This window comes from Montipora foliosa, chromosome 3 (genome assembly GCF_036669935.1).
Source record: "Montipora foliosa isolate CH-2021 chromosome 3, ASM3666993v2, whole genome shotgun sequence".
Classification (NCBI taxonomy): domain Eukaryota; kingdom Metazoa; phylum Cnidaria; class Anthozoa; order Scleractinia; family Acroporidae; genus Montipora; species Montipora foliosa.
Window position 1 is genome coordinate 64974468 of NC_090871.1, and position 12500 is coordinate 64986967.

The 12500-nt window shown below is 38.2% G+C and overlaps 1 protein-coding gene across 2 annotated transcripts in view; it reads right to left on the reverse strand.

The window, feature by feature from the left end:
- The window catches only part of LOC137997960 (uncharacterized), a 48253-nt gene extending 44856 nt beyond the window's left edge, over window positions 1-3397 (reverse strand). The window contains exon 1 of one of the 2 annotated variants that reach the window (XM_068844304.1): window positions 758-906. Coding sequence is in view for 1 of the 2 variants with exons in the window: in XM_068844303.1 (XP_068700404.1) it covers window positions 2985-3044 (60 nt within the window). In the remaining variant the exon portion in view is untranslated. Of the gene's footprint in view, window positions 1-757; window positions 907-2984 lie in introns of those variants that run through there. The other variant, XM_068844303.1, reaches the window with a different exon arrangement.
- Window positions 3398-12500: the final 9103 nt, after the last annotated feature.

A 12500-nucleotide genomic window follows, 5' to 3' on the forward strand; every position in this document is an offset into this window, starting at 1 on the left:
CAGTGATTTGTTTGCATGAGTAGTGGTGTATGATTATTTGTTAGAAGGAAGCTTCTGTTAACCCATTGATTCCTGGGTGTGAGACTTACTCAATAACTGGGGGTCACTGCACCAGAGGAGTCAATGGTTAGAATAAGCTTAGCTGAGGGTAAATTTAAAAAATATCATTGTTGCATTTAAGTGGCATAATTGTTAGTAAAATAGTGCAGGTATAAAAGAACTATTTATTTTAATCATAGGTTCTTAATATTCGATCCATGATTCTCTTACATCTGTGACTCATAAATTCAAGAAATGCAAATAGTTCCTCAAAATTTTATATCAGTTAACCAGATCCATCTGAATGGGTCAAATATTAAGTACTGAAACAAGACTATAAAGAGAGCATTATTATAAAGTTTCATACAAAAAATTAATGGACATCTCTAATTCCAAGACTGCAGGATCTTTGAATGCAGTAAAAAACAATTCACTATGAAATTTAATCACTCATGAAGTGAAGCATGTCTCAAATTAGCAAAATGTAATCCATACATTTTTAGTTGCTGTATGGCAATAAGGGAATTCAAAATCAATTCCTAGGCTGAAAACTAGAAGCTAGCATAATAATTAATCAAAGGCTGGGTTACATAAAGTGTAAGAAGACACAATTCCAAGTTACAAGAACAAATTTAGCAGATGCAAATTGATCTTTTGTGCCAGCATTACAATACAAAGAAGCAATCAAAGCTCAATGTTTCTAAAATCAGTGGCTTACCAATTCATATCTGTAGTGAAATCAGGAGAAAAGCAATGCAAGAATCTTTTTCACCCAAATCATCAAAGGCCTTTTACAGTAAATCTGTTCAAATCAACTTGCTAGACAACTTAAATCACAACTCTGAAGCTTTGATTTGCAGCCTGTGCGTAGAAATGACAATTTGCAAGGCAAATTACCGTGAACAAAGCTTCCAGATATTTACCATCCATAACAAATTTTGACAGCTTAATGCTAGTTGTCACTAAGGAAAAAAATTATCATTTGCAATGATTTCACATCTGTCTCGCCCTAAGTCAATGTTTTCAGTAATCAGAAGTAACTGAATCAGATCTCAAAACAACAAAAAAAACTTTCAAATCTTGTGATAGCAATCTTGTTGAAAATTTTATCAATTGTGGGAACAACCTTGTTCTGTTGTTACATGGCTTTATATAAACCAACACTGTTTGCTTTTAAAAAATTCCTCCATCACTATAATCAATGCAAAGCCATTTTGTAGCACGTTTGGCTACATTTAAAAACAAACAAGCCAAAATAACAAAAAAGATAGAATTTACAATATACTTCTGTGAATTGTACAGTATACATGCATACATGTAGATTTCATAATGGTATTTACTTTAAGAATCAGCCTGTTAATTGTCGGCAGAGAGAAGTGCCTCGATATTGCCTAATTTAATTTTTTTCCATTTTCCTAAAAATCACAGAATTTTAAAGGTGGCAAAAAAATTGAATTTAAAAATGGAATTTGTCCTGGACTTTTTTTTTCTCTAATGAAAGCTTGTCTTTGACTAATACAGAATTCACTTGTTTAAATGCTGCCCTCAAGAAGTATTGTATCTGAAAGCTAAAATTTAATTAAAGCATGACATAACTGCAATAATGTCATTAAACCTGAAACTAGAGTACAGCTGTAATAATAAGTAATACAAGGCAATTTAAGCCTGACACAAGAGCACAGTGCAACTTCACTTCACACAACCTCAAAAATTTCTTTTCCTAGGGAACAGTAATCTCATTTTGAAGCAGCTGTACTTCTCTTACATTAAATTTTGTAACTCCCTTTCTTTAGAATTTTCTGCAATGCACAGATCATGAAGGGGACTTTGCCGACATTGAAATTAATTTTTGTCAACATGCAGTACTATTTCTGAAGCAATTAAAGCAAATGCTGGCCCATTTTTGATAACAGACAAAGAAATTACGACTCAGTGAAAGATATTTTCACTTGTAATGACTGACAGCATTCCCCCCCCCCCCCCCACTCCCTTACCCATCCCCTGGATGGGATGCTGGTCCATTGCAGCATTTTGAAAGGTGTTGTTTTGTTAAGGGCAAAAGTACATGTAAAGTGGCACAGTTAGGCTAATGCCGCTCACACAACTGGAGCTGATCTTGGTTTTCAAGTAGCATTTAGCAACTGAGAGTATTGCTACTTCCCCCCTGTACAGGATGCTGGTCTATCACAGGGTTCCAAGATGTATATACGACACTATTTAATCAAGAGTCGCCGTCAAAGGGGCAGCACTCCCACATAATTATTTGCACCACAATTAACAAGTGTGGGGGCTTGACCGGGTAAAACTATGCATAGCTATTTTTAAAAATGACAGCCTGATCCATTAAATTTGATGAAATGAATCCATGGTCCTCCGTGACTAATATTGGCAAACAGTTGGCAAATCTTAATGCGGGAAGGGAGATTTGATTCTCTTGTGCTGACAGAGAAAATGGTTTTCTCTTAGAGTGCTTGACAGCCTTACTTCCCAAAATGTGCCATCTTTATACTTAAGCTTCAAAAATTTGCATGCATGATTTATACGGGAGGAATGTTCAGTGATTCCTAAATTACCGCTTACATTTCTCTTGTGATTAACTAAAGTTGGGCTATTTGCATTTGTTACACTGAGTTGTGAATTTACAAGTTAAGCAATAATAATTACAAGGGTTAGATTTATAACAAGCCTGTTTTCTTTATAGAAGAACTAAAGTACGTTCGCTCGAGTAGCGAAAAACAAGGCTCAGCAATAACACTGAGCGAAGAATTGTAATCAGACAATTAATAATTCAAATCGTGTAACATGTGTTAGATCGACCTCCTTATTAGACGTAAAAAGACATAAATGATTTATAAGCTAACAATTAAAATGGTTTATTGTAAGCGACATACTCAGTCATAAATAAGCTTACAATCCTGCGGAAATTTGATTTGACGAACTCTCACCTTCACAAATTCGCCACTGCCATCTCGCTTCCTTGAACGTCCATTAGAGAACTTTTCCATCGAAAGCCAGTCTATACCAGAGCATGTTTTCTAAATGGACGTAAATTATTTGCAGCCATCTTTTACTCGGAAACAGCATCCGTCACATCCGAATTGACTTGAAATGCACAAACCTTTAGCGGGATTCGGAAAGCCATTTTAAAGTCGTGATTCGTTGCTCCTCTGTTAAACAGCCGATTAAAACTAAATTTTCTTCATTATGCTATTAAAAAAACAGCTGTCCCCTTGCACAGTTAAACAAAGGCCTGAATTGCCATATTATATAAAAGGAACAATATCGATGCAGAAGACAAAGCGCACAGCACAACGGACCCCACAACATGCCCCCTCTTCGGCTTTCTTATGAAGACAATGGTCGGAGTTGAAGAGTACAATGGCGGGAAATGTGTTGCCATGGTTTCAAAAAGCTACCCATTTCCTGGTTGCATTAAGGACGGTGCCAACTACATTCATAGGTATTTTTGCCCCGGTTTATGATTATGCAGGAAATGTAGATTTTAACAAGTGTTATTGAAGTCCAAAAAGAAAATTTGGGGTTAATCACGCATTTTCCAAGGATAATTCATGAATAATAATTGTAAGCAGCTTTAAAATACAAAGCGATGATGTATGGCGTTCTTTCTCAAAATGAAACTTAATTATCTCTCAAAAATGCATGGTTACCCCCAATTTTCTTTTTGATACCAAGCGTAATTACTAAGATCTACTTTCTCCGGATAGTTTTAAACCGCGCAAAAATATCACTGTATTGGTAAGCATTACCGATAGGAAACCCGAGTATCTCGAGATGCGCAGAAAGTATGCACAATAGCAGTACTGTAGTGGGGTTTTGAAGCAAGCAACAAAAAGCAACCGCAAGCAAGCAAGCAAGCAATTGTGGACAATCTTCCTGTCGGTGTACATTAGATCAGTGGCTTGGTCTGATCGGCGTAATTACAAGTTGAGAAGCTAAATATTTTGAGCAAGAGCCGATACAACGTGTAGATTTGATTTTGTTTCTCCGACTTGTAATTACGCCGATCAGATCAAGCTACTGATGATCCAACGACAACAATCTACATACGTTTTCAATTTTTAATTTTTTTTTTCTTTCTGTTCTTTTTAAATCGCCATGTACAACAATTACTACACTTGCTCCCAGTCCAGCACATTGACTGGGAGCAAGTGGCTCAAGACAGAGACAAGTGGCGTGGAGACGTCAAGCGTGGCACCAAAGCCTGCGAAGCGAACAGGACCGCAGCAGCTGAGCAGTGCAGACAAGTCAGGAAAGGCACCGCTACACCAGTAGCCTGCAAGCAGGCTCTTCTGTTGAAAATGGCGCGCGCTCAAAACATCCTCTTCCGTTGAAAATGGCGCGCGGTCGAAATATAAGGGCTTGGTAACTAGTCAAGGAGAGTTAGTTACCAAGCCCTTATATTTCGACCGCGCGCCATTTTCAACCGAAGAGGATGTTTTGAGCCCGCACCATTTTGTGAAGTGAAATTCTATTTATTTGCTGATGACACAAATATTCTTCACAACCACAAAGACCTTAAAACTCTTGAAAAAGAAATGAATGTTGAACTACATAATGTGTACCAGTGGTTAGTATCTAACAAACTAACCCTTAATCTCAATAAAACAAATTTCGTAATTTTTCGCCCTTATCAAAAACGCCTTTCATTTCTTCCTACAATATATATTAACGATCACCAAACAAATACATTAACCTACTTGGAATGTAAAGATCATGTGAAATATCTCGGTGTCCTAATCGATTATAAACTGTCATGGAAAAACCATATTGACTCTATAACACTGAAACTTAGCAAAACCATTGGATTACTGTCAAAGATAAGGCATTTTGTTCCCTTCCATACTCTTGTTAGTATATATAACTGCCTTATTGTTCCTTATTTACGATACGGCTTAATTGCTTGGGGACAAGCTGGCAAAACTCAACTAAATAAGCTTTTGATCCTCCAAAAACGTGCTCTCCGTTTCATGTGCTTCGCTGACAGGTGTGATCACGCCATTCCTTTGTTCCTTCATGCAAAGGTTTTACCTATTCACTTTTTGTATTATAAATTGCTAGCTGAAACAATGCATGATGTAAATAACGATGTTATCCCTTCACAATTGAAGGATTTGTTCATCCCTACTGCAAAAATTCATTCATATAATACGCGATCTTCAGTTTCCAACAACTTTTATATTAAAAAGTCAAAACTTGAAATTGAACGAAAATCGTTTTCAAGAATTGGTGCAAAACTGTGGAATGAGATACCAACTAAGTACCGAACACTACCAAAACCCATTTTTAAAAGGAAAATTCGTATGATCTTATTCAATATATTAGAATCTGATGACTCCTACGAAGACTTAGAATCGATAATCTCAAAAGTTAGCAAATACTCTTAATAGCCATCATCTTTGCTTCGCTTATCTTATCTTATTCATTTTGTCTTATTTATCTACCTCTCATAATATACTGTGTTGCCAACCTCAATTACATAGCTAGGTGTTTCTTTAGACTTAATCTGTTTTCGTATTTACTTACCTATCTAATTATCTATCTATTTCTCGGTAGTCTTACTGTGTGTATTTTCTTCTTCTTTTACTGATTATCCTGGCCCGCCTCGATTAGCACTGCTACCTGCGGAGCCAGGGGAATAAGGACTTATTGTCAAATAATAAAATATTGTTGTTGTTGTTGTTGTTGTTAAGAGTCTGCTTGCAGGCTACCACACCAGCGTCTGTCTCCATCATCCCTTGCCTTCACTGCCCAAGACTGTTCCGGGTGCGGATTGGCCTTACCAGCTATTTTCAGACGCACAGTAAATGAATTTTCTCTTCACATCGCATCCGCTCCGCATGCCCAACGCCGTCCTCCATCGGCATCATCATCACCCTTATCATAATCATCATTATCTTCACCTTCACCCCTCCATAAGATGTGTAGATGGTCCTCGTCGTATCGACGGACAAACGACACAACACTTAAAAATTTGCAATACTCGAGAATAATGATAAATCAAACATTCAAAACTACATTTATAGACTAAAAACAAAATAATTATGCACGGCGTGTTTGTACGACTGTGAGGATATATATGTTTTTTTGACCAATATTTCGTCAGGCACAGCCTCACGGCCTGACTTCTTCAGGGAGTTAATTGATTTAAATCACTTAGTACTATATATTGTACTTTGTTCGGCTGGCCCTTGGATAAAAAAATTGTCTACATTTATAGAGCACATTTACATCTGCGTACCATTCATTTACAGAAAGACAATGCGTACCCAAACTTATGGCTAAACAAAATTCCACCGTTTATTGATAGAAACTCCCACGGTTTTTGCTCGCCCAAGGTAACGTTAACTGCTATATATTGCACTAAGGGCCTCTTTACACGAGCCCGGGTTGGACACCTACCCGGGTCAGTTCAGCGTCGAATTTTACGTTTACACGTGCCCGGGCTGGGTGAGGGTTGGGTCATTCTCGGCTTACCCGGGTCAGTTCCCTTTTCGCTCGGTTGAAAGGGCTTGTGACTACTTGTCAGTGAGGAAAATGGCGGACGAACCATGCAATCATCACAATCATCAATTTGTGTTAAAGTTATCAGCTTTGGTACAGGCTGCGAATGGGCGAGAACGCTGAACCGCGAAAAAAAAGGGATGTTCAAACAATCCCGGGTCAGATACGCCAATGTTTACATGAAGAAATTGAAGAAATTTCAGCCCTTCTAGCCGGGTCAACCCGAGTCTTGAGGCAAGGGGGGCTGACCCGGTTTGACTACTGTTTTCATGTAAACGCTTATGAACATTTGACTGCAAAAGGGTTACCCGCCGCGGTGATTCAACCCGGGGTAAAAAAACAACCCGGGCTTGTGTAAAGAGGCCCTAACTGTATATAATCAACAAGAGAAAATTTCTTGTTATTTTGTGCGGTGACGTAAAGGAATATTTTGCAATAGACGAGTTCACGCTCTTAAGTGCATCATGGGTAATCAGGGTAACATGGCGGAAATTCAAAGGTTTGAATGGAAGTTCATTGAAAGCAAAATAAACTGGCCATGAATCTACTTTTCGAGACTTTCACCTTCATAAACCAAACAAATAAGTTCCAGGTGAACTGGACTTGGTATCTATTCTTTGTAACTTCTAAATATTGCTTTTTTGTTGCCATACATTGTCTGTAACTTTGTGCCTGCCAATATATCTTCTGTTTTGGAAAATAAAATAAAAACCCAAAATTGCATATCATGAATACTTTTCATCGCTTTGAACTTCCACACAAACCTTTGAATTTCTCTCTATCTTGCCCTGAACTCGTCTATTATTACTTGTATGCCTACAGCATCCCATGTCTTAAAACCAGTCATATAAATAGACATCTCCTATTCATGCAAAATAAGAAAATTCTACACAAACGGTTTTATGGTCACTTAAATCCGTTTGTGTTGGCCTGTAGCTGAATGGAAAGATTTCACTTAAAGAAAAAAAAAAAAAGACAATATATCTTGATTTTAAGGCCCAAAGAAATGCCTAATGTCATTGCCATGGTAACGTTATTTTGGAGAGAAATGTGATGTGAGAAATCTGTGATGGGTACTTAACACCCTAGCCAAATTTTGTCTTGATATGATTACCCTAACTGTATTTAAGGACTGAATATGTTTATTTGTAAGAAAAAAAGGAGAAACTATCTTGAGTCTCCTTAACCTTCGATCGGGTGAATCCAGTGTTATGTCCTTCAGTACTTTCGAACTCCCTTACGGCGATTAGAACACCCATAACTACCCTGGTTTGCTTATATTTTTATATGGCGATGAGGGCAAACATTTATTTAATTTGGAATCCTTTCTGTTCGCGATGATTGACACAGTAGTCACTTCTGAAAGTATTTGATAAAGTGGACAGATGCTTTTTCTTTGGGAACGGCAAGCTTTTTTAAAAGTAACTGAAAATTGTGTACGTTATTACTAGATCTCGCTTCGTTCTTGTGTTCCAGTGTGAACATTATTTTGCATAGAACGAATACTCCAATAGACCTGTTTCTTGCGAACCAGTTTGTTCAGTCGTTCCAACGAAGAAAGAAGATAAGAAAATAGCCAACAACCAAACAAAATAAAAAATAGGTTCGCAATGCGTACTTGGGGTCTTATGCTTAGTTTAACTCCATTCAGCCCTTATAGAATTTGGTACTGTGGTCTCACTTTCACCATGCATGATTGGTTGAAAATTTGCCATAACAATGCAGCAGTGAAATGGGTTCCTTAACTATGCTTCAAATTTCAGGACCTGTTCCAAATTTTACACCGATGACTTGCCACTAAAATTTCTCTTATTGCCATTTTCACAGTTTAGACAACTCTTGCTGTGCGCTACATCACCTCTATCAGCTATTTACCAGTAACAGAAGCACTAGATTGGCTAAGAAACAAGCATGGCACTGTTATACATTCATATGATCTTATAAATGATCAAAAGAATGCTGAAATTCAACTAGAATTCTAAGATGAATCATCACTAGATGAGGTGTTCAACGAACAAGTACCCTCAGAGCTTGGTGCAAATCCCCAAACTACTGGAAATCACAGTCCATCACCGATAACAATGTATAACCAGCCAAGAGAAATATCTGATGACCAATTACGTCATTACACGACTCGTAATGTCCAATAACTTGTTTTATTGTTGGCAAGTAAAACACATTTAAGTAAAACATCATAAGCATCGTATTCCAAAATCGCCCTCGCACACGTGAAAATGCATCCTTGGCTTTCACAAAATTGTTGTGACAGCCGATCCTTGACCGGTATTGTTCGATTGTTGTTCCCATGCTGGCGGCTAGTAGCAGACAACAGTAAGAGTACGAAATATATATACTATTCTTTGAGAGTGCAAAACTCTTATTCGATGCCACTATTTTTTAGAGTACAATAACTCTTTCAGTTTGGGGTGTAACCCACACCGACATTTCAAGCCAATAAATACTGGTTTGTAATAGCTTGTGAGATACTTGTGAGGTATGTGGTGCAACGCGCAACGGATTTCAAGCCAATGAATGTGGGCTTGCGAAAGCGTCTTAGCTTCAGTGCAATCCGCACTATTAAAACACAAGCCGAGTCTAGATATGTTGGCTTGCGTGAGTAAACAACTCCCGCATCGATATCGCCGAGGAAACTCCACTCAGCGACGTCACCTGGATGAAATAACAAAGAACAAACAAGGCAGGATCGTTAATTTTCGAAATGAAAGAAAGAAAACCAATCTGAAAGAGCACGACAGATCAATTTTGAAACACAAATAACTTACCTTGAACAATTACAACTAATTTGCGACGGAAAGATCTTCAAAATTTTCCCAAAACAGGGAAAACGACCGCAGATTTATTTGCAAACGACGAACGTTAGAAGCAATGGCCGACATTTGAAAACAATGACTTCGCAATTACTAGTACCCAGTCTATGAGCCAGACTGTCATGTGTGTTCTCGTCCTCAAAGTGACAAACTGACTGACAAGATCTGCCTCTGACTTAGGGGTCTGTATGCATATAATGCATAAGACCCCAAAAATGAAATCAAGTTTTCAAAAAAGAATAGGTTATCGTTGGATCACCGGGGAATTCGCAGCGGTCCCCCATCCAAGTACTAACCCCATTCGAAGAGGCCCAACTTTAGTTGACACTAACATCAACGATTGCGATGTTTGTGTTGAATTCGCACATATCGTGTAGGACCCCTGTGTCAAACTTTTAAACACTTAAAAGAAAAAAACAAACAAACAAAAACCCGGTGTCTTGCCGTCATTTTGTCACAGATGTATCATTTGTTTCGCGAGTTGTTCGTATAAACACGCAAGGTAATTTGATCACAGTCGGCCGCTAAAATCGACGTCATTTGCGATTTTGCGATTTTACTTGAAGTACAACCAAAAGTATGATAGAAAAATTGAACGTAGCAAAAATCTCCCAAAATGTTTTTAGCTGATGGTAACTTGTTGCACAATATTTATGATGTTTTCATCTCGTAAATTTTGTTTCTGATGATTTTATTCTCGATCGACACTTCCTAAAACCTACCCTCTGCTCTTCTTAAACACTGTATATTAATATTTATTTATTTTTTCGTCAATATTTCTTTTGCATAAAGCAGGCTAACAAAATCTGTACCTTGCTTAGTTCGCATTTTTGAGCGTTACTATAGAATTTGCAACTCCCGACTGCAAGTCGAATATTTTGAAGTCTCCCATCCAGATATTAACCCCGCAGGTCAGGCTTTAACTTTAGCGAACTTTTGTCGTGAAAAGCTGTCAGAAGCTCGGAGTACACGTTCAAACAGAAAGAAGAAGTTGTAAGGGAACTTGAAAATGATCAACATGTCAGCCGTGAAACCAATGTTTCTCGATTTCCTTTTATTTCCGCTAATCTTTCTAGGATTAGTATTTTACTGAACCGCACGTCTTCTCAGAGGGTATTTAGCAAATACATCTACCATGGCACCATGCCACAACAATATCGTGTACTTTTAGGGAAAAGATAACTTGAATCCCCTGAAAAGCAAAACGCAGTCCAGTTGACAGTTACGGAAAAAAGACACTGTCAAATTACTGCACTAACACACGTACGCAATGCGTGCCTATTTTTAAAAAATATCTCGCATATCGTCAATTTTCCCCCCAAATACCCCGTATCCCTATAACTTTTTACCTAAATATCGCATATCCTGATAACCCCTAATGGGGCTTCGTTGTTTGCATTTGCAAATTTAGTAACATTAACAACAACAGTTTTTACAACAAACAACTTAGAGTTCAATTACAGATTTATCTTTCTAGTACTCTTCCACCATTTTCCGAAGTTTACTCGTCGTTGAAGTTCACTCCAACTGGACAATTTGTGTTAACTGTTTGTGCATCCCACGGATACACCCTTATAGGCGTCTTTTGATGTGAAATAAGGCCAGCCACAGAACAAAAGAACCCAATAGATCTCTGGTTGGCGCATTAATGACAATAGGTAACGTAAAGGTGAGTATCGCTATAAGATTACGTTTGAAAAGATTGCCGTTATCACGAGTGGCTGTGATAGACAGAAACATGTGGCGGAACATGAAAATCTGGCTATCGTCATGCGCAGCACGTCATTGCAAGACAGATCCTAACTTGTTATTAAACTCAAACCAAATATTCAATTCATGGTTGAAACCAGCGTCTTTGTGGTTTTCAAAACCATCTCATTACAGGCGTGCGTGCGTTTTGATGAGCTTCAGCCCCATCAATTCTTAAGTTGGCTTATTAATTTGTAAAAAGAGTGTGTGAATCTGCGTCGTGGCGCGATTTCTGTCATATTGTAGGATGACAGGCGGGCGGGTTTTTTTTTACCAAAAAAAGAAAGGGAACCGAACGGCTTCAGGCAGCCACTGTCACACGTGGGAACGTGAAGCACGCGAACACGAGATCGCGAATGGTATGTTTCATCCTTAGCCGATATATGCAATATCCCCAGTGGATAATACACCCTTCATTGTCTTAAAATGACTGAACAGCACGCTCGCATGCGTACTGAACGACATAATCTTCAATAGTATTCAGTTCCGTATTCTAACGGTTGGACTGGATCTAGCATGAAATGGAGGCTAATGCGGGCAAATTAATTTGCATTTGAAAAGATTTGCCCGCATTAGCCTCCATTTCACGCTAGATCCAGTCCAACCGTGAGAATTCGAAAATGGTCTATTTCTGTTCCAGGGATAGGGTTAAGCTGACATGTTGAACCTGTGTGATTAAGGGAGGGGATTTCTCCTAAGATGCGCGTTGCTTCTTTAACCTTAAGATGAAAAGTGGGAATGGCAGTCAGTGGAGCAAAGAGAGCAACATTTTTCAGATTCTTGTAGGTGTAGCTCATCATCAACAAATTTTTCTGCTCCTACATTCCAACCCTCCTCTCCCCTCCACACAATAAAACAATACCCAATCTCAGGCTAACGCAATCAGAAAGCAATGTTTAACAAAAGGTCCATATTTCAAAATTTAAAAAATGTTCTAAAATTCGAAGTCCAGATGGACAGTCATCTTGTGATTGTGTCTTTATTAAACGGAAACGTTCAAGTAGATACGAAACATCTTGACACGGTCATGCTCTCACAGTCACGAGTGACGCACGAAACGAAATCGTGCACGGCGCGTCATCACAAGACAGAAATTGCCTTGTTAGACTGAAAATAAAGATTCAATTCATGGTTAATTAAAACCAGCGTCTTTGTGGTTTTCAAAACTATGTCATCACAGGTGCGCATGCCTCTTGATCAATTTCAACCCTATCAAATTTTAAGTTGGAAAGATACTGAATACAAAATAATTTTTGAAAAGAGTGTGTAAATCTACGTCATGGTATCTGGGTTTCGCTCTTAAAATAAGAAAAAAAACTTCGGTCTTATTGCAGGATGACAAGTGGGCGGGTTCTTTTTAGC